The sequence below is a fragment of the Anthonomus grandis genome, chromosome 3 (assembly GCF_022605725.1).
Source record: "Anthonomus grandis grandis chromosome 3, icAntGran1.3, whole genome shotgun sequence".
In the NCBI taxonomy this organism is placed as follows: domain Eukaryota; kingdom Metazoa; phylum Arthropoda; class Insecta; order Coleoptera; family Curculionidae; genus Anthonomus; species Anthonomus grandis.
The window spans coordinates 15351214-15374554 of record NC_065548.1 but is presented as its reverse complement, the minus strand read 5'-3'; the positions used below and the strand labels follow the sequence as shown (position 1 = coordinate 15374554).

At 30.0% G+C, this 23341-nt stretch overlaps 2 protein-coding genes and 1 long non-coding RNA gene across 3 annotated transcripts; 1 reads left to right on the top strand and 2 right to left on the bottom strand.

Annotated features, from left to right (window-relative positions):
• LOC126734266 (uncharacterized) lies at positions 1-532 on the bottom strand. Its single transcript, XM_050437808.1, has 3 exons — positions 396-532; positions 226-339; positions 1-169 (listed from the first exon to the last, which is right to left on the bottom strand). Exons 1-3 carry the CDS (start codon positions 530-532, stop codon positions 1-3), a joined length of 420 nt encoding a protein of 139 aa, XP_050293765.1.
• A 6408-nt stretch (positions 533-6940) lies between these two features.
• On the top strand, positions 6941-8045 carry LOC126734328 (uncharacterized). The gene is made up of 2 exons (XR_007660024.1): positions 6941-7636; positions 7696-8045. It is a non-coding gene; the product is annotated as an uncharacterized LOC126734328 (long non-coding RNA).
• A 3362-nt stretch (positions 8046-11407) lies between these two features.
• LOC126734265 (uncharacterized) lies at positions 11408-23180 on the bottom strand. The gene is made up of 8 exons (XM_050437807.1): positions 22909-23180; positions 22678-22835; positions 21034-21144; positions 18880-18986; positions 16984-17189; positions 14337-14533; positions 12520-12633; positions 11408-11607 (listed from the first exon to the last, which is right to left on the bottom strand). Exons 1-8 carry the CDS (start codon positions 23059-23061, stop codon positions 11439-11441), a joined length of 1215 nt encoding a protein of 404 aa, XP_050293764.1. The 5' UTR covers positions 23062-23180; the 3' UTR covers positions 11408-11438.
• Between the last annotated feature and the right edge of the window lie 161 nt (positions 23181-23341).

The following is a 23341-nucleotide window of genomic DNA, read 5'->3' as shown; positions in this document are numbered from 1 at the left end:
TTACACAAAATATTTGCCAACGGTCATTAATTTTGAATACTGCCCAATAGGATCTATGGGACATTCTGGAAAGAGCTGACCGCACTTCCCATCCTCTTGCCCTAATTTTTCAGCAGCATGATATTCATTGTCACTGTGATCTCTTATATCGTCTTTGGTAGAAGATGGCCTTAAATAATAAATAGTATTTTATTAAATGGTTCTTAAAAATTTACTTTTACTTACGTTAAAATAGTATGTACAATTTCAGCTAATAAACCTGCTCTTTCTTCTAGCTTTATTGATGCTACTTCACAAATTGATTTTAGTAGGCAAGCTTTACCATCTGGATAATTATTTCTAAAAGTATTACAAATATAATAAAGACACTTAATTTTTAAATTAATTTTTCAAACCTTTTGAGAATTTGCTCTAAAAAATCATAAGCCAACCACCTGGATGTAGATCGTTTTTTTCTATGTGCATCCAAAGTAGCCAAACTGGGCATGTTATAGTAAGAACTATTATCTGGTAGTTGATAGTAAGCCTTCATGACAGTGCCTTGTTACACTTTGATGTTCTATTTCAAATGGAACCGCTATGCCAAATATCATCTAAAGCTTATAAATTTCAGCAAAATAATTACTTTCTAGACTAGTTTTACTTACAGCAACCCAATTGATTCCTTCCTTCCAAACTAAATGTCGTTTGTCACTCTTTAAAATTTGATTTCTAGTATCTAAAATTTTCACATCAGATAAAAGTATAGCATTTTTAACATAAATGACTAAAATAAGCATAAACTTAAGTAACATGACACGCATATTTTTAAATTTATATTAGACGTGCTTGAAAATGTATTAAATATAACAATGAAAACCATAGAGAGCAAAGATAATAATTGTTAAAATTGTATTTGCTAGCTAAATGCCCAGTTTTATTTGTTTGATAAATTAGAACATAAAGCATTTTGACCCAATGATCTAGAAACTGACAGATACAATTTGTAAAATTTAAATATTTATTTAGGGAAATTAATTAATTTGAAATTCACCTTTTCAAATATTAATCGGGCCAATAAATTGAACAGATTCAAATAATTGCATACTTTTTTTAACAGTAAAAAAGGTAGGAATATTTTATTCGGTAGTATTGCATCATTATGTTTAAACGAAAATAATATATGTTAAACCCAAATACAGTACAATATAGACTGATATTAATTGATAATGATTAGTGTAATCCTAAGTGTTCAGTCTTAAAATCTACGTTGAGTTGCATATTTAAATAATTTTGATTCTTTTTCTTCTTCAGGTACCCATCCGTTTCGGATGTTGGCAATCACACCATCATTCTATATAACTTTTTTGTAACAGCTCGAAACATTTCTACTGAACTAAAATAAGGCTGCAGGTTACGCAATCATAAATTTTTCTTCTTCTGGGTCCTCTTTTACCCAATAATTTTCCTTCTATTATGGTTTGCAGGAGGGAGTATAAATCTTTATTTCTTATAACATATGAGGGGCATGTTTTCTTTTTTTAATAGTGTACATAACATTTAGATCTTTTTTTATTCTTTTTAGCACCTCTATATTGTAATGTGAACTGTTCATAGTATTCTGAGCAGTGTCCTAAACAGCCATATCTCAAATGCTTACAGATTTTTATTCTTGTGGCTTCTGTGAGTGTCTAGGATTCTACCCCATATAATAAAACAGAAAAGACAGCATCTTAAGTGCCTTACTTTCATTTTAAGAGCTACGTTGTGACTTTTGAAAATGGCCATTTATGAAGATGTTTATTTATGATGGTTCCAAGATAGCAATCTTGTTGTACATGTTTAATTTGAGTTCCGTCGACATATAGATGATCTCCATTTTTACCTCCTTTGCTAATGATTATTAATTTCGTTTTTTTATGTTGATGTTAAGACCATATTTCTGCAGTGCTTTCCAGCTATCTGCTATTATCAGATCTGTCACCAGCCTGATCTTATGCGTTATATTTTTACCTATTCTGTTTGATCTCCATTAAGTCTTAAGCATGCTGTCTGATTCCAATAGAGATTTGAAATTCCAGGATATTAATCATTTTATGATGTGGAACGCGATCAAATGCTTTTTCATAATTGATTAAACATGCGTATACATCCCAGTTGACGGATATCTATTCTTTGAAGCAAAAACTCTTAAATTATTAAAAAAAAAACTAAGATTTAGTCCCGAATATTTAAAAAATACAAAACAAATACGATTAGTGCAATATATTGTAATACATAAGCTTTTAAGTATAAGATTTCATTTAATATTTGAGGTAAAATTATATTTTGAAAGGAAATATCTTTTTCCTCTGCCCACTTTATGTATACATTTAAACTATATACAACCTTATCCTTTTTAACGTGAATATGGTTTGCATTATTTAACTCTGGGTATTTGTTGTCGATTAAAAGATATTCCTTTATTCTAACATTATTATATATAAGTATCCTGGATGCTATTTACTTTCAAGATATGTAAAAATTTTATGAGAGTTATTTCCATTCATAATTTAATGCTCTCTGAAATGGAGTTTCCTATACAAGATAAATGGTTTAGACGAATACGCATTTAATGATAATCCAATAAAGTCTTTCATTGTGAGACAAGAAGTTGTTGTGAATTTTGTCTTGTGGTTGTAGTTGAATTTCTTTAGAATTCTAAAAATTTCGCATTTACATTAGGAGTTCTAAGACATCGTATTCGTTCAACCACATACACCACATTCATAACTAATTCAAAGACAGGTTACACCAAATATACTTACATGTGAACCGCGTCTATTTGAAAAGCTGTATTGTAGCGTTTTTGCCGCTCATTAGTTGTGAGTTAAAACAATCAAAAATAGTCAACTAATTTTTTTGCATACTTTCACTACTAAACACGATCACAACTTCTTGAAATATATATTTTTACTGTATTTATTTACAACTATTTAAATCTCGCGACAATATTCCGAACTTACTTCACTAAACTGACAATTGACAGTTATCGGCGATGTAGCTTCTTATATACTTGGTAGAACTTTGTTCCGGAAGATTCCCGCTAACCTTTGAGACGTCGTGCGGTGCGAACGTAAAAACAGTATCTCACTTGTGTTATTCTGGAATGACGGAGAATTAGCTGGTTTTTTAGTGCTTACAATATCGTTATAAAAACCTTCCCATTAAAGTTCAGTTACTTTTCCATTAGCAATGTCGTAAATATTATCAGCATATAATACGTTAACAAGTGGAAAGCGTTGATAAAATAAAAATCTCTTTGATGATAATACAAAAATTAAATCGAACAAGAATATTAACAACTTTTGGATCGCTGAGAGACCTCGTTTTAAAACGAGATAAAGAACATTGCAGGAGGGAGAAATCAATTTGCAGAACAGGATCCAAATGTGGGGAACAATTAGATTTTGGATCTAAGTAAGAGCAGTATCTCACTTATGGTATCTGTATCTACATCTATATGTAACTTGGATAGAAGACCTCCGGGATCAATATTTAATAAAACGAAGTCTGGTTGGACGATTGGTTCTAAAGGATTTCTTTGATATTCGAATTTTTTAAGATAAGAAAATTTTAATTGATGGGTAAGCTAGCTAGCTATAATTCCGTTCATGTCGTCCAGCTTTATGAAAACTAAATTTATCTTTTTGCAACTGCTCGACTACAGAACTCTAATTTCTTGGAAATTAAAAAATAGAGATTGTTTTCCGAAGTAAGAATTCCTTGACTTTTTAAGTATGTCTTAAACAGTCTTGGAGTATCTTTAGAGCAAAATATTATCAGTGGATTTTACGTTTCACCCGACCATGTCTTTAAAAAGTTTTCTGATGCAATAAATATAATTAAAAAAGAGAATAATGAACGAATAAAGTCTATAAACTCTTACTCAGAAACTCATTTTTCGCAGCGGTAGAAGGAAAAAAATCAAATGTTGCACTAAGAAAATGGTTTTAAACATACCACTAACAGAAATATAAAATTCCGATTTAGATGTAAGTAATTCTGATATAAATAGCCAGAGTTTTGATCTAGAAAAAAGAAGATACTGATCTAGATATAAATGATTCTAATATAGGCTTAGAGGAAACTTATTAAGATAAAAATAGTCTTGAAAACATTTTTATTAATTAAATTGATGTGCAATAAAGTTAATGCAAAATATTAAAGTTTTGTTATTTGAATGACATTTTGGGCCCTATTGAAGAGTTTATATTATAATTTTTTTAAGAAGACATTGAATCATTTAACAGCGGAATATTTTACTTATCCAGATATTAAAGATGAAGGATCTAATCCAATCTTCCAAAATAGAAGCTAAAGTAAAATAAGAATAATATTTACCTAACTTTTTAAAGACTTTAAGTTAAATTTTATATCTATCATCTATAAGTGATTTTTTCATATTTTTATATTAAAAAAAATCACAAGTTTTCCAAAAGGAAATACTTTTATTTATTTTTTTTGTTGTCTGAATTCGCACTACGGTCAGATATAATTTATTTTAAACGCAAAATATATGAGTATCAAGTTCACCTTACATATAGGGGTGGATTGGGACAGAATCATTTAAAAGAATAACTGATACAAATTAATTGCATAATAATAGTTTCTACTACATCCTATGTACAATTAATAACAAAGAATTTACTTCTTCCTTCTTTCAGATTGGTTTAATGTAGTACTTTTCCTGTAATAACCTTATTTATGTAAGATAAGTTTTCTGAAAAATCTGCTTAAAGGACTTGACTGATAAATCATATTTTGCCACAACTTTATAAAGTATTTCGTTATTTATGCAGGGTAGTTATGCATTACATTTTGACCTTAATGATGGCTTATTGCTTTAGATTTAATCACATTAATGCTAATACTGATTGGATGAGCATAATAACTATTTATTTTGGGCTCGAAGTAATAACTACTTAGAAAGTCTCAAAGGTTTTCGTTTTATAGTCCAAAAAAACAGTGTTCTGCTCTTAATTACTTAATATTGATTTTAAATTAAAAAATTGGACAATCTAAAAGTATACAATTTTTGCCAATATTGAAATTTGCTGATTGATCACTGATTTGCTAATTGATACAGATGGTTTGCTCTCTATACTTTATGTCTTTTCTTACAATAATACTTTATCTTTGCTCTCGTTGTCCTTCTTACCCTTGTTAAATATACAAAATTCTAGAATGTCGGGAAAAATAGAGATGCTAGCTATACTATTAAATTATGATAAATAAATAGTCTATTTATAGAACAGTGCAGTTTATGTTTATGTATAATATTTCCTTTCATAATCCGTGTTCCCTGTAGAGGATTGAAGTAAAGACGAAAATATCCCGATTTCGTATTACATTTTTGGCTGACCCATATTCCAGGGGTGTAATATCAAAGGAAAGGTCTTTCAGATACTGTAATATATTGGGCTTGGTTAAGGTTTCGGACGCTGTAAAGCCCGGTTGTGAATGCCCCTCGAATCATTTGTCAACTGGGTTAAAGATCGTTTTGGCTGAAAGGCGCCTTTTTATGAAATCGGAACATTAGGATTCGGTCGTTTTTTTTTCTTTTGTGCGTTTGTTTAGTTTCTTTTTGGATTTGGAGGAAATCTATGTAGTTGAAATCATAATTATTTATTATCTGTTAAAATATTTTTTTGTTAAATTTTTTTGCAAAAGTATTTCTAAGAACCAAAAGACCAACCTTTTATTTTTAGGAAGGATCTTCAGACGCTGATTGATCGTAGACCTTCTTCCTAAATCCAATGGTAACATTTACCTTCTTCTGATTTTTAACAAGGTTTATAAATAAATATAATAATTTTAGTACCTCGTAATACTGGTCTATTAAACATCTAAATTTTATACTAATTGGTTAGTAATTTATTCATTTATTTATCAATATTTAGGTCAGCAAAATAAACTTATAACTTTTAAATGGGATGTCTCAGACCTATTTATAGCTAGTGGCTTATATATCTACTGTAGGAGAATATAAATCAGGATTTCCCAGTCGAAATAGCTGTCCCAACTATAAAGCATTCATGAATATGCATATCCTGGGGTCCGCTTTTAAAAATAGCAAGACGTAAAATTGATTAGAATGAAATGGAAAAAGAAAAACCAATAACAAGAACTTGTTGCCGATCAGGACGGTCACGTGTACCGAATATATGTTTTAACCATAAATCTATTTTCCTTGTTATATGCAATGTATAGAAGTAGTGAATGAAAAAAATAGTCTAATTTATTTTTTGAAGTAAACTATAAATAAGTAAAAAGAACCAAATTTAATTCCTAAAAGTTAAAGTGAAGGCCCGTTCAACTTCCTTTAAATACTCACAAGATTTAACTATACTATCCCGGTTTAGTTGCCTCTGGAGGGAGCTTAAATTGAAATTGCCTATAATGTTCAACAAAATGTTTAATAACTAAAAAGATATGATAAAGCCATCGAAGCTAATATACATTATATAAAAAGGCATATTGATAGAATTACCAAAAGGCTAATACTAAGACTTAGGTCTAGAACTACTCCTGCCACACCTAGTGAAAGATATTCAGAGCATCTCTTGAGCTTGGAAGGCTTGGACATCATTAGTACTTTTAACAAAATCAGGGATATCAGAGCATTTCCCTATAGCTTCTTTTGAAAAACTATACATCGATTCAAAAGCTTTGCATCACCCTAAATTTCTAAAAGTTTTAATTAAGAAAAAACTAAAATGCCTGTAAAAAAACTCTATTACTCTCAATATTTTTTTTTAAATACAGGATAAGTTGAAATAAACAAACTGAAATAAACAAATTTACAGTTTTTCTTAATAAATGTACTGGAATAGTATATTGTATACCTAGTAGGAAAAGCTTAACATTCCCGGGCGATCGTAAAAATTGCCAGTCGAGGCGCAAGCCGAGACTGGCAATACGGAGTCCGGGAATGTGGCTTTTCCTACGAGGTCTACATACTATTTTTCCGAAAATCGGGAATCATTAAAATTACGGTAAATTATTACTAATCATGTTAAAAATTTTAAATCAACATTATTATTTTTCCTTTAAATAAAAGAAGCCATGAAACATTGTTTTGTAACTACGGAAACGAAGTACATAATTTTAAATTGTCAAACTTGACGAGTGAAAAGTTTATTTGTGGCGTCTTTCCAAAGTGTTGATTTTTTAACGTTTTAAAAAGCCAAAGTAACGTGTAAAATGATGAGTGATAATGACTGTTCCATTTCTGAAACCCTCCCAGAACTCACGGAGGCAATGAATGCTGCATCATTGGAATTGTTACCAGTAAAATCTAGAAATAAGTATAACTATGCATACAACCGCTTCATGGACTACCGTACGAATAAAAATGTAACTTCTTTCTCGGAAAATGTTGTAATGGCATACTTCTTGGAACTTGGATTCTTCAACTTTATGGGCCAATTATTCAATGCTGAAGGCAACCCTTGCAATTAGAGATGATGTGGATATATCTGAATATTCAAAACTTCGGGCATTCCTGAAACAACAAGCACATGCCTATAAGCCAAAAAAATCCAAGATTTTAACTAAAAAAGAAATAAACAAATTTATTCAGGAAGCTCCAGACAAGGAATATTTAATGATTAAGGTAACTTACAAAACTTCAAATTATATTTGGATTCTTTACATGCTTATTTATTGTTGTAGGTAGCTGTAATATTTGGAATTTCCGGAGCTTGCAGAATGGACGAGCTGGTTAAAATGACTGTATTAGATATACAAGACCTACTATCTAAACTTTTAGTTACCATACCGGATTCAAAAACCAATACATCAAGATCATTTATAGTAATAGTTATTGTCATACAAATAAAATTATTAGTTTGGAAAATATTCAACAAAATAATGCTATTAGTTCCCAAGTTCTTTCAGTTTTCAATACTTGTACTAATTGTCAAATAACAGTAAATATAACAAATAATAAGTAATAATTTTAAAATATAATATTAACCTTGTTTGTGCTGAAAGTTTTAAAAATAAAATTGTTTAGGAAAAAGCCTGTTCGCATTTATGTTCTAAAGTTTACTGTATGGAAATAACATTTCCTTACAGTACAGAAATGAATATTTCCTTACTGTTATTTTCGGTTGCCAGGCAACAATCAAGTTGGAGGAAATATTGACTTTTTCTTTCAAATATGTTGTCAAAAATGTTATTATTTCTTATCGATTTTCGGAAAAAATAATTAATATTGTGTATTTTTATTTCTAACGTATATGCAAGCTTGAGACGTATACGCTATGTCTGCCCATACTGTCTATGAGATTAAAAATATGGTGTTAAGCAATATTGTGCCATTCTTCCCGAGCAGCATAAACAAGATCTCGTAAAGTCCTTGGGCGGTTTGTGCGCACTGCTGCTCTTGATGTCCCAAGTATGTTCTATGTTAATAGTGCCGGCTAGTCCAAACAATTAATGCCTTATGACTGTAAATACTTATTTACAGCTCTAGTGTGGTTATGTCGGCCGGTATCATCCATAAAAACGAAAACCTCGCAACAGCTGCTCGCCATAGTCTGACGTAAGGGTCTAGAATCTCCATTATGTGTCTGTCACAAGTCATTGTGCCTTGAAAATAAATTAATTCTCTGCGATTAATAGACATGACACCAGCAATTTCTCCTGCAAAGAGTAGTAAGGGGTGAGCTGGGCAGCTCTTATTGACTCCCTTCATACCCGTATCCAGTAAGTATCTTGCACCAAACAAATTTATGTTTCTTCAGAAAGAAACACCAAGTTCTAAAATTCTGCAGGTGCTCTTGTGCCCACTGTAGTCGACTTTGTGCTCAAGTTCTAGTCGGGGTACTTCTAATGGTTGTTAACTATCTTAATGGTTGGTGACACCTTAAACCTATTACCAGTACTCGCCTCCGCAATGTAGAGACCAATAATTAAACTCAAAGCATTACGCATATCTCTTTAGAGTGATGGTATTGCCATAGTTGGATTCTGTTGTTGATTAGTTACACGCCTTCTACCGCTTCTCCATCTATCAGGAAGAGAATTACTTTGCCAAACTCCAACTCTATTAGTCACGAAGCTTTGAGATTGACTTTCTTCAAGTAAAGCTACAATTCTTGCACGGTCAATTTCACTTATGACTTGTCAAGGCATCTTTCCTAGCTAATAAAATACAATTGTCTTGATCTTAATAATCGAACCAAAACTGAAGTCTTGTCGAGCAACAAATATGCGACGAATACGAATCATAAACATTGATAAATAAGCCTACAAAAAATTGGATAAAGGACATTGGACAAGCATAAAGAATTTCTTTGTATAAAAAAATATGCAACATTTTGGAATCTGTGTGTTAAAAAACTACTTAGATTCATACACATCATTAAGTCTTGTTGAAAAAAGTCATTCTAACCCTAATTGCGCGTCGAGTGTGTCCTCTTACATATATCTTTTCCCTTACCTCTGTTAAAAAGTTATCATATTTTAATAACTTAATAATAGGTATTTTTGATGTTCTGGCTCCTTTAAAAAGTATAAAAATTAAATAGCTTGCTAATAGATGCTATAGAAACCATGATAAAACTTAGGAATAAAGCGTATAAAAAATACAAAGGTAAAAGTCATTGGAATACCTATAAACCTAAAAACCGAACAAAAAAAATATTTAAAATTTATTTGAAAAGAATTAAGAAAGTTACATATAATATCCAAACCTAAAGATACATCTCCTCCTGATAATTTGAATAAACCCATAGATATAAATAAACATTTTTTGCAATTTTCTCAAAATAAAAAACAAGCTGATCCTTTTTTATTATTAGAGTATTATTTTAATAATTTAAAACAAAATATTAATAACAAATATGAATTTCAGACGGTGAGCATAGATGAGTTGAGGACACAGCTGTATAATATTCAGTGATTGGCATCGGCTGCAGATTTAAGAAATCTATCTCATAGAGGAAGTATTTCCAGATAAATTGAAAAAAATCTATCTAATAATCACAGTAGTATAAGTTAATGTATAAAATATTCTCTTCCTAAAAATAAAAACGTTGTAAGTTTTAATGAGTTAAGACCCATTAGTATTTTATCTTGCCTCTTAAAACTCTTGGAAAAAATTATGGATAATTAAATACGAAGTCTTTCTTACAGATAAATGATATTTTACCTGTCAGTCAGAATATCGAAGTGGATATAGTTGTGTTACGACGCTTTTCAATATTACTAATGACATTACAAACTCAATAGATTCTGGTCATTCGTCTATTCAATATTTAGGGCCACTTTTATTCATAATATATATTTGCAACTGTAAATCATGTATGAAGAATATTATGGCACATTTTAATGCTGACGACACGCAAGTTCTTTATTCATTTATCACCAGTACTTAGCTTGTGGCACAAGCGTTAATTAATAAAGAATTAACAGAGGAGTGCTTATCAATCCACTTAAATCTTCTGCAATGGTTTTTGGTAAGTGTATGGATCGTTTTATGTTAGATCTTAATAAGGGCTTACAATTTACTAATTGCGCAAAAAATCTTGGTCTAAGAATTGATACAGAACTTCGCTTTAAAGAGCAGGATATTATATACACTTGTATTTCCTTAACGATGCCTTATCCGCACCGCCATTTATTAATGGTCAAACAAAAAATAAATTAGCATATTCTTTCATTAGTGTTAAGTCAGTTCAACTATTATGACATTTTATATGTACCATTTCTAATAAAGGTAGATACAAATAGAATTGAGAAAGTACAAAAAGTTGTTTGCGATTTATTTATGTCATATAACTTCAAACTTCTTCAACTTCAAAACTTTTTTATTTGTCCTCAAGATACAGAGTTATAGTTACAACAGATAAATAATTTTATTTCTTATTTCTTAAAAAGTTTATTTCTTATTTTCTCTGACTGACTAATAAATGATAAAATTTCCATTTACACCTGGAAATATTTATTCGTTCATAAAATTCAATTTATTTAATTTTATGTTATTCAATACTTGGCTAAAATATTGGCTCATTTATTTAGTAATTATTTATTTTTTTAAATATCTAATTAGAAACAGAGCTCTCATTAAAGAAGAACAAATTAAAAAAGAAATAATTAAAAAATTAATTCTGTTAACAGCTTTCTCAAAATAGCGAAGTTTCGCGTTGTAATTTCTAAAACGCTTGTTAACACAAAAGATCCCAACCGAAAGTCCTTAGCTTAGAAAATGGGAAAACAAAACGCCCAAGTCTCGCGTTTATAATGGCAGTTAACGTAAAATAGAAAATTATTTATGAAATTTTTTTTGCTGTTGTAGTTAATTTAAACTGGCGTTAAATATAATATAAAAAGGCTTTAATATCGAAATCGTCGCATATAAATCAAACTATAAAAAAACTCGGTTTTAAATAATGTATTTTATCCAATCTCTATCGCATAAATTTATTAACTGTCATAAACTTGGAAAACTGCTGAACTGGGTCAATCGGGCACTCTGGAAATATATGATCACAATTCTCTACTTCCTTCCCTAACTTCTCAGCTGCATGATATTCGTTGTGAACGTGATTTTCAATTTTATCATCCGTTGACGAGGGCCTAAAATTATAATAAATAGAGTTTATGAGTTACTATACATTAACTAAAATAGTAATTTCCTAACGAAAATTCTAATTATTAATATAGAATAATGTTTTATTAATGTCCTTAAAAAATTATCAATTTAATGTATAATAAAAATTGCTCACTTCATTGACAGACAGAGAGGTTCAATGAAAAAAATGTGCTATAGGGCACTAATATCCCAAAATGATGATTTATTTGAAAAGTTTTAATCTAAGTAAGGCCTTAATTTTATAATAAAAGTGCATCTGCACATAACGTCAGGCTGTCATAGCAACAGGTTTTATCTTATATTCATAACAATCAAGATGCATATAAGCTATAACTATATAACTATCTTAACAGCCACGAATATACCATCTACCATCATCTTGTTCGTAACATAGACCCGAAGGTGCAACAAGGATGAAGGGAGCGGTGGGTACACCTTGCGACATCTCGGGACACATGTAGAAAATTGGAGAATGTTCTAGAACAGTGGTCTATCTAATAGATAAGGAGCCCTCGCCGTTAGGAGGCCAGTTTAAGTTTGAATATTGACGACTTTTCAATTGAAATAAAAAGTAGTAAGTAAATACAGTATGAATAAATGTTTTTAGTAAATACATTTTTCTAATAGCCATTCTGTCGTAGTGTGTAGGGGTGTAACAATAGTCTTACAGGTTTGTATTAAATCAGTTGACTATTTTTGTGTATCAAATATTTTAATTTATACATAAACGAAGAGTAAAAGCGCGACACTATTATTTAGGACTTTCTTTACTTTATAGATTAAAAAAAAAAATAGTATGAACAAATATGCATTACAACACATACACTACATTTTTCTAAGACTTTTTCAAATTCAACCAAGCAAATAAACTGAATAAAAATACCTTGGATACTTACGTAAAAATGCTGTGGAAAATTTCAGCTATGAGGCCGGACTTTTGTTCTAAAGGTACGGCGGATATTTCACATATTGATTTTAAAAGGCACGCTTTTCCATCTGGGTAGTTATTTCTAGAATTTAAAATATATCTAGGCTTACATAAGAGCATAAAATACAAGATAGAAACTCTATAGAATTAGAACCTATTTTATAAGGTTTTAAATATAAAATTATTTAAAATTAGCAAGGAAATAATAATGAGGCAAGCATGTTTCAAAGAAAGTAATTAAATTTTCATCAGCAGAATATAATTACTAAACTTGCTCATGATTTCGAAAGAATCCCTTCGCTTCGACAAGAGAAATCGCTGCTTAATTAATTAAAACATTTTTCACCTTTTTATTTTAGGAATTTTTTTAAAATACGTTTATGAAAGAAATATTTAAAATACTATAATTTGAAAATAATTTATCAAGAGAAGCTATAATGCTTTAAAATTCTCAATTATCATTATAATCTCTGCCTTCATTTAGATCAATAAATTCTTATAAAAGTAGTTAGTAACATTAGTTTTTCAAATAGTAAGTACAGACCTTTATTCCTAAATAGTCATTTCTAAAATATATCTATAATTTTGACATTCAAACTGCATTTTTACGTGTTTTCAAAGGAGTTAAATGTATATTAAACGACAATAAATCGAAAAATTATTTATATAATGAAAGTCCTTTAACATATAAGCATCAAAAAAATAAACACCTAATTTGAGTTTCCCTAAGTTAATAAGATTGTATTTTTATTATTACGATTAATTTGAATTTATTTACATCAAGTTGAAGAATTACAGTCCTGTAAGAGACTTTGAGCAGTAGAAATAGATATAATTAATGTGTTCGGAAATCGATAAAAAATAAAATAAAAATAATGATGATATATGATAAATGATGATGATAGTTTGATTTTTACATATGATGAATATATACCAACATTTACCCATTTAGACCTTCGTAATGTAAAGCTTTAAATCCAGCTCGGTATAATTAAGATAAATTTTAAAATTAACAGTGTTTTTCATACAACTGCATGATCGTCTAAGGTACTCTTAGAAATGTAATAACTTATTGTGCACGAGAATTTTTCTAACGATGTTGTAAAGCCCTGATTTGGGAATTTCAAATTGATTTAAAACCGATTTAAATTGTTTAAACCGAATTGTGCATTCGCTTCAAGTAACTTTGCAAAACTCTGGAAAAACTTCATTGCTTGATGTTAAATAATTAAGCAGGCGAATCGTAGCGATATATACATTATGTAGCATTGAAGAGAAAATACCAGAATTTTAAGGATTTTTTTTTAGGGATCATACCTTTAACACTTTAGAGTGTAAATATTAATTTTTGTTAAAGAGTTTAAAAATTATATTACTATATAATTATATATTTAACCTGAATATATAACAGGAATTAGAGTAATGATAATAAAGTAAACTGACCTAAAGAAGGTATTATAAAGAAGTCAAGTAAAACTTCCGTAATTTTAAGGTAACAAAATAATTAAAAGTTAAATACTTTAAGGAAATTATTAATAACCTTAAATACTGGAGGTTAATACTTTTTTTTTTTTTTTAACATAACAAAAATTAACTAATTTGGAAACTTTAGTTCCATATGTAAAACCTTAAGAACCTTGGAGAGTAACAACATATCATAAATTATTCTTTCTGCTAGTGGATATAAATTAAAAAAATTTAATTTATTTTACGAGAATAGCATAAGGATATAACTTTCAAATACGTCATTATATTAAATACAAAGTTAATTGTATTTTTGCCTACCTGTTAAGATAATTTTCAATCATTTCATAAATCTTCCATCTAGTAGCGGACCGTGTTTTTCTAGTAAGAGTTGAATAATATTCTGGATGCGTAAAATATGTGCTATTGTTTGGAAGCTGATAGAAAGCTTTCATTACACACCCAAGGGTTATACTCTGGGCTTGTACATTTACTGGTATACCTATACCAAAAATAACCTAAAATTTGTATATAATAGACTATGTAGATTTTAATAAAATATAAATTACAAAAGGAATTTATCAGTATCTATGCATATTTACGAAATTTAAATTTAATTATTAGTAAATGCTCTAAATTTTAAAATACAAAATTAGGTTTGTTACGTCTACTTTTCAAGTGCAGGATGATCTGTTACACCTATCTATAATAATTAGGATAATGAGGATTATCTTACGAATTATTGTCTAATTTCTCTAACGTGTCATTTTGCAAAGATTCTCGAACCACTTCACAATCAATTCCACAAATTGGATTAGCTACTTGGAGAATGGTTAAGCAGTAAAAGGTATGTAAGCTGACTTTTCTAAGGCGGGTTTGAGAGGGTCAACTATGTTGTCCGTCATTAGGTCTCTGATGAAGCCAATAATTTGACCCGGTTTGCTTTCTTTGATGTTTGCAATGGCAAAACGCTAATGAGCTTATAAAGTAAATTATTCCTTGTTTCACAAGTGCCGGACATTTACCAAGGATGTTTTAGGCTTTCTTTTTACCTTTGCCTCTTAGTTTTTTTAAAAGATTTTAACGTTGTTCTTTAAATGGCACATAAAGTATAAATATCCTAATGTGTTTTAAAACGCTTTCGATGGACGCATTCTTGATTTTGTTGTCCATCGGTTTTGTGCATCGTATTTTGTACGCACATTAGTATTGATCTAAGAGGTATCCTATTAAATCTCCTTTTGGCCAATGTATCCGCTATTTTGTTTTCTTAATTACTAATGTGGGCCTTTGCCTACTTGATCGTTATTTCATTCTTCAGGGAGATCATTTTTTCTGCAGTAGTTAATTATTAAGATTACATGTCCTAAATATAATACATAATGTAAAATAAATATTTTATTAAAAGTATTTTGTCTCCAGATGTGTAGATGTGTGGCGTGAACTTTTGTTTACTATGAAGTATCTGCCTCAATATTCAATGAGGTGTTCTCTTTCTAATTTAACAGTGTCAAAATATCTACAGTATAATGTTGAGTCGTTTCACATTTTGGAAGAACAACATCTACTTGTGGATTTATTGCCATGAAAAAAACCTTATCAAAACTTCTTGAAGTTTTATTTGAAGAACGTCTACCTTGCCCTACCAAAGGCAAAATGCGTATCCATTACCTGAAAAACGCAGATAGAGCTTTGCAATTCTTGAAACAGCAATAGGTGCATTTAGAAAACATGGGATCACCAGATATCGTAGACGGAAATCCCAGATTATCGCTGGGGTTCATTTGGACAATAATTTACGTTTTCAGATCCAGAACATTACCATTGAGGCAACTGATAATCAAGAAACAAAGTCTGTGAAAGGTGCCTTACTTTTGTTACCGGATTTGATACAATTTTATAAGTTATCTAAGTCTAACTCTATTTATAATTTAAATAATGCCTTTAATATGTGACCAAAGGTAAGCTTGTGTTGACAAAACAGCTGCATAATGAAGATATTTTTTGTCGAGCAACCAGATGAAAAATCCATAATTACTTACGTGGTAACGTACCATCGTTACTTTAGTAAGATGAAGCAAGAAACAGTGCAAGACAAATTTCAGTAAAGTCGTTGGAATTTCTATGAAAAATTAACGAATAATCAAATAGTATGAAGGCCTTATAAGCAACTTACTTGGATCGAAGCATTTAGTGCAATTCTTGGGCAGCAAAAGTTTACAGCAGTTTGATCAGAGTACAGCAGCAGTTAGGACAGTTTAGTAACTACCATACCATGGAGAAACCACCAAAATTTATGGAAAAGGGATACCTTGTAAGTAGAAATTCTATTCTTTACCTTACAGTCAAAAATGCGCGCAAAAAACCATGGTCCCTACACGCCAAAGGTGGGCAAAATGATTTTCAAAATCAACAAGACCTGGAACAGATTAAAAAAGACTCAGCAAATCAGCCTTTGGAGAAGAAGGGATTAGACCAGAGAAACTTGAACAATTAGCTGCTCACTCACTTGCTTACGGATTCTACTATATATATTTGTTATGCTGAAAAAAAATTGTTCTATTGAAAAGAAAAGTAAAATTTCAACCTTTCCTGAAGTACAATAATGGTGACCTTCAGGAAAAAATTTGATACTCCAATATAATTGAAAAAACAAGCTACAGAAATGCCTTTATGTTTTGTTTTCGCAAGCCCACTCTACATGTAAAAGATTTATGAGTTATTCCCCTCAGGTTATCAAACAATTTTGTTTATTTTTTTAGTATATTGTAGTATCTCCGTCTAAGGCGATATTGTGCTATCATATATGGCACTATGGTGACACCTTGTGTAATTATTTTTTTACTTAAATTGTGCATTTTTGTAGCTTTTATCTACTGGTATATACTATATGATACAAAAAAAATATTTAAAATAAATTCTATATTTTAATAGTACTTTTAATATGTGTATAAAAGACTCTACTTACAGATACCCAGTTAGTTCCTGGCTTCCAGACTAGCCATCTTTTTTGCCTTGACAAAAGATGTTTACTTGTATCGAGCACAGGATGATCCTTATACGTTAAAGAATGGTTTTCAATAATGAAAATAAAAAACAAAAATATAACACATAATAATTTCATTTTGATAAAACTAAACGAACAAACAGGTATGCAAATGAAAAAATAATATCCTAAGTGTGATTCCTAAAATGTGTGAATAACGGCTTTAATATTGTATGTATTTGCAGAAGAAGGTGGTAATTACTTCAAACGTTGACCTGAATTTACAAAGAAAATATGAATAGTGTTAGGTTGGCTTATGAGATGCTACTTTATGATAGATGACAAATATAATTTACAGACTTAAAATATTTGTTTAATTATTGTCTTTTTGTTTATCTATAAACAGTAGTTGCAGTTGCTTTTTGTGGCTGTACAACGATTTCTGGAAAAGAGGATATAGGTCAATACATTTAGTTAACTTTATTGTAAAATTCCTCAAAAAATTAAAATTAAATTAGTTAATATCTTTAAGATCTTATCAGCGAAACAGTTTGGTTTCATTGGGAATTGCAGTATGGCATCAGCAAGACTGTTGTTGCTTTAAGTTCTGATATAATTTATCACCTAATTCGGAACAAAAAGTGCTTTTACCATATTCGGTGATCGCATAGAGGCCTTTGACACTTGAAACTGATCATTAACTCTTCAAGACAATATGCAGTTCCAGTGGGTGAGGAGTTTGACAACTAACATAGTAATAGAAAACAGTGACTGAATTAATAATTTAATAGATTCTGCACTGAAAATTAAAATAGGTATACCAGAATGCACATTTTTGGGATTTATTGTACCATTTTATTTATAGGTTATACAGGTTATTTTTAAAAGGTGAAAAAAATATTAACAAATATTCTTTTCAGTTCAAAGTCAAACAAAACTTATTATTTTGTAAAACGCAGCATTCGCTTCATATAATGCTTTAACCTTTTAAGCCACGTTGCCTAGACCACATAAGATTAACAAAAACACTATAAGGATATACGGGATTCAGCATTCAACACCAGAAAATAATATGGAACAGTTCTGGAAAGAAGTCTACAGGATCTTTTTGTCGTTATGATAAGTTAGTAAGTAATAAAGTAAAGAGTTTAAGGCTATAACAGTTGCAGATTTTATTAAGTCGAGCAACTTAGGCGTTTAAAAGCACAAATTAATACGCCACGGCATGAAATATTTTGCAGAAATATTGAAACATTTCTAGAAGGCGTAAGCTTTTGAACCTTAGTAAAATTAGGCCTGACATTAGCGGTTTTATATTAGCATGTCAAGATGAGATTAAAAACGCATTGGTATAATTCAGTTAACTTTCATACATCCCTGAAAGAGCCGTCTGCCATGTTCTTCCGACGATCGACGACGACAGTAAAGGTGGAAAACAAGAATGATCACATATATAAATGGTCATTGCCAAAACGAATCACTCTATATATCTTATAGATCTTAATGCCTTATTGGTGAAAATCAAAACCAATGAATGGCAGAAATGAGCTAAATAACACGATTTCTTTAGCGAATTCCGAAGGCTTTACTTGGAGTGAGATTAGTTGCTCTGATTATCAGCAAGTAAGCTTCTTTAAAGCTAGCTGAGTTAAACTGATATTGAGAAAACAGAAGATCCTGAAGCTGAAGCATTGCATGTTACTTAGTAATGGTACTATTTGTACTTTAGCAATATTTATTTTTATATTATTGAAATTGTCATTTTGTTTTATGCAAATAAATATCTTTTCACTCGCGATTTATAGGAAGAAAAATAAAACACTATAATTTTTTAAACTTTCATTATATATTGAAAATACCATTATCATTTCTTTTAGCCAAAGCCGAAGATGGATGCTTTCTCAAAGCTGGCAGGACACCTTTCTTGATAAAGCTGACATTTTTTCCCAAAGGTCCTAAAAAAGTCGGCTTCGATGCCTTGCGAACTAAAAAAGCAATAAAAACATATTCAATTTATTCTTCCGGATAATGTCTGGAGATGACTGATTGTCCTTAACATGATCTTTCTATTTAGAGGCGTGCTGGCGAAAAACAAATAGGTTCGGCCTTTTTCATATGGTGTCGAAATATATCACGAATGTAATACGCAATACGCCTATTATCTTTCCTTTATAAGATATACATATATTCCATAAATATTCTAATATTATATTAAGAGTTTTTTTAGCTTTCTCAATTATTAAAAGAACAAGAAAGTATTCTTATAGAGTTAAATATCAAAAGGGTAGTTTTGTCGGGATATTCCATGTTGAGAAATGACCGACATAGAAATGGCACGTGTTTCTGCTAATTGGCTAATTGGCCAATTCGACTAAAGGGTTTTTTTTTGTATTTAATAATATCTTGGCTTATATTCGACTATTCTCATTTTAGTTTTATAGTTACAATTACTATTCTGATTTCTACATTTCTACCAAACGAATTAAAATGTCAACTAAATCACGATTTTTATTTTGCTTTTCAAATTTATTTTCCTTTTTCAATTTCTTATAAGTAATTATGAACAAATAATAAAGTACAGGCAAGTATATTATCGTAGTGGATAATGTATCAAGACTAGTTGTTGTACACTTCAAGGAAGTGTTCTCGTATTACTTCATCAAACTGGCACATAACTTGTAATTAAAAATCATTCAGATTGCTTCAACGTCATCAACTTTTGCCATAATTAGTGACAAAATATGGATATATGGTTTAGACGTAAGTTTGATGTTATTTAATAGATCCTAAGCAATGTAAAAAATGCAGTTGTCAAAATGAGTAATTTGGAAATACTCTGAACTGTGACTCATTTCATACCCAACAGATATCAAGGCATTAGCCATCTAATGTGACAACATTTACAGCATCTTCCATGTTTTATCAATTATTAATGCATTAGAACTTTTTAGTCGGATATAGCCAATTTCATTGCATTAGCCTTTAACGAGTTTTTTAACGATTTGTAAAATGCCGCGTGTATTTTAACTGAGTTAGAGTAGCCATCCCTTTTAATATACATTAAAATTAAATGAAAATTTCAAATTTCCAATAAGTCAGATGTTTTATCAGTCATATGCCAAAGCAAACTATTTGTTTCTTGCCAACGTTTTTACTTTAGTAATTGACAAATTTACCTCAAAACACAACATCTGATTCCCAATTTTGGTTACTAATTCACAAGAATAACTAAGATCTTTGCTAAGAGCATTAATTATGGTTTAAACCATTAAGATAAACAAATTTGAATATATGTAGTCCCAAAAGTGTAATATTCGCAATATTTCCTTTAACTTTGAATAATCTAGATATAAGGCATAAAGAAAAATTAAAAGATGCGCTGTAATCTTACTTGACTAATTAATTTTTTTTACAAAATCTTAAATTATTAGGAGACATAAACGGCAAACGTTTAATCATATTTTCAAAAAGGATTTGATTTATGTCCCTTATCCTCCATAAAACCACAAAATAAATTAACCGACCAGAGACATAAATATAAAGCAGAAACAATAATGGAGATTTTTTTAGTCACAATGGAGATAAACTTTATTTTAAGGGTATTAGTTGTCAAATATTTTTCTTATTTTTTTTTAGGTATATATACTTGAAAAGGAGTATGCGTCACAAAGATGGGTTGATCATAATGATTTTTTGTTGCAAACAAGCCATTATCTATCAGTCATTTCATTATATTATTTCAAATTTATGTATCTTCCTATTAAACTGCGTCGATTTGATTTTGATTAAAGTGTTTGTATCGTTATAATTTGATAACACTGTATATTAATATAGAAAAGTTTTAAATATAAAGCCAAAAGTTGCTTGTATTTTTTTTAATACTTGTAATATAGAAAACCATAGAAAGTTATAGTACAGTACAAGTTAAAAATATTATTAACATTTTTTATTATACCTAAACATATTTGAAATTAATTCTTGAATAGAAATAGTGTCTAAAAGAAAACTTCAAACATGTAATATTAAGCTTACCTAGCAATAATTCGTCCAATTCCACAGAATATTCCACAATTTTGAGCGAATGGTTGAGACAATACTCCGCAAACTTGTTTTAATACACAGTTCACAATTTTCGAAATGAACCTAAAAAAATTATATAAAGGGATATGTATTCCTATGAATAAAAACATGATTCAAAGTATTTCAAATAAACTACTGTACATAGTAGGTGGGTCATTTTAATATATTCAAATTGCTTCGAATGCAACCGAGAGAAAAAAAAAGGTTTGAGACCAAAGAGGTTCAGGACAGAGGGAGACATGTATCTGTGGTTTTGAACTTGAGACCGTTTATCACGGTTAATTCAGGGTCAGAGTAATTTTCTAAAATGGGAACCCTTATTTTTTGTAGCAGTCTCGAAATCCGCGGAAAATTTTACGTTTAAAATTCCATTTTAAACTTTGTTAGTATGTAATTAGCTGTTGAGGATGACCAATATTAATAAAGCACAAAAAGTTTACTTTAATGAAACGCGTTCAATACTACCACATCATTCATGTTGGTAAAATTAAATAAAGTCTTAAAATGGCTGATTACGCTCCTACTGAAATCGTGGAGATGACTATGATTTTGGAAGAATGTAATAATAATGCTTGTGCTGCAGTAATGAGATGTACGCTAAACGTTTTCCTAAGTAAAGACATTCTAGCACGTTGAATTTTGTAAATGGATTTTGTAGGAGATTGCAGATAATCCAGACTTCTTTAACTTTGTTTCTGATGAAGCAATGTTTAAAAGCGAAGGACAACTTAATAAACACAATAACCATTATTGGTCCAATGAAAGTCCTTACTGGCATAGAGAAATAGATTATTAACTGTAGCACAAAAGCTGTATCACTATAGCCTTATGGTACAGTGTGAGATTGTTAATGGTTGTTCCGGATAATTGGCCCGCAAACTCACCCGATATGACCTCTTCAGATTTCTATTTGTGAGGTGTGAGAATTACCTTGATAATTGACCTCAAGTCAAAATGGTTAAGGTTATTTAAACATTTGTGCTTCATCCACCTGCTAAAGTATTCTTAAAATGTTTAAGTAAAACAGAAATATAGATAAACCGCTTTTTATAATTTAACCTTAAGGTGAAACGATTGAAGTATCATTACAGACGTAAAATTGCCCGGATGCGAAACTTGCTTCGAATCCGCTACAAAAAATTGGAGTTTTCACTAAAAAAAAACTGTGACCTTGAATTAATCATAAAAAACGACCTCACGGTCAAAATTACGTAAATTGATATATGTTCCTTCCTATATTGAACATATCTAAATCTTAAATATGGTCTTAATAAGGTCTTAAATATGTTTCTGTATCTCGCTTACTTTTGAAGTAACTTGGGTGCATATATTAAAATAACCCACCCTGTATATTACTATTTCCTCGTACAGTAATAGTTATATCACGAAGGATATTACACTAACAATAATGGTGAAAAAAGAAAACTCGGTCATAACCGTCACATTCTCAAAATTTTTGTAGAAAGATATTTTTTATGCAGTTCTCAATGTTTTAAAAATTCCTGAAACTTAAAGACTGTTTTTTTATTGTTCTTCTTTTTTTCAGTTTTATTCTCGATAAAAGGACAAATTCGTGTAAAGTATTAAATAACTTACGGATCTTGAATATTTTCAACTTCACTGTGGACATCTCTCTTAAAAAATCTTGTTCTTTGATTTAGTGATGACGGCAACTCATAATTTATACGAAAGCCCCATCCATGAGCTATAAGTGTGGTATAATTCAATACATTATCTTTTCCATTCAAACGAAACTGAAATTTTAATAAATTTATTATAAATTTTATTTGATTATTAACAAAATCGATGCGTTTTGAGTATACTTACAAAAAATTTACTACTTTTCGTAAATAAAACCTTTCTTCGCACCCGTTTCTTTATAGAGAATTCAACGCCCTCCACGCAAAACAAACCGTATAATGTTAACAACGCAATACAGAAACAAACTTTTGTCCGAAAGCTGCCCCTTAAAATATACATTTTGATTTATTAGCCCAAGTTTACTAGTTTAACATATTTTCAAAGCAAACTTTTGTTTGCATTTTCAATGGTTATCGTGGAGCAGTTATGTCAATCTTTACACACGCGATTTAGTACGGTATAGTTTTATTAAATCATTCACGCATATAATTGGTTATGAGTGACTTGAATGTTGTTTATTAGCCTAGTTCCAGTATAATTTTGAAAGAATCTATTCATTTTATAAGAAATATTCCTGCCAGAAACACTAATATTTTTTTACTTTGATTCCTGCTGAATT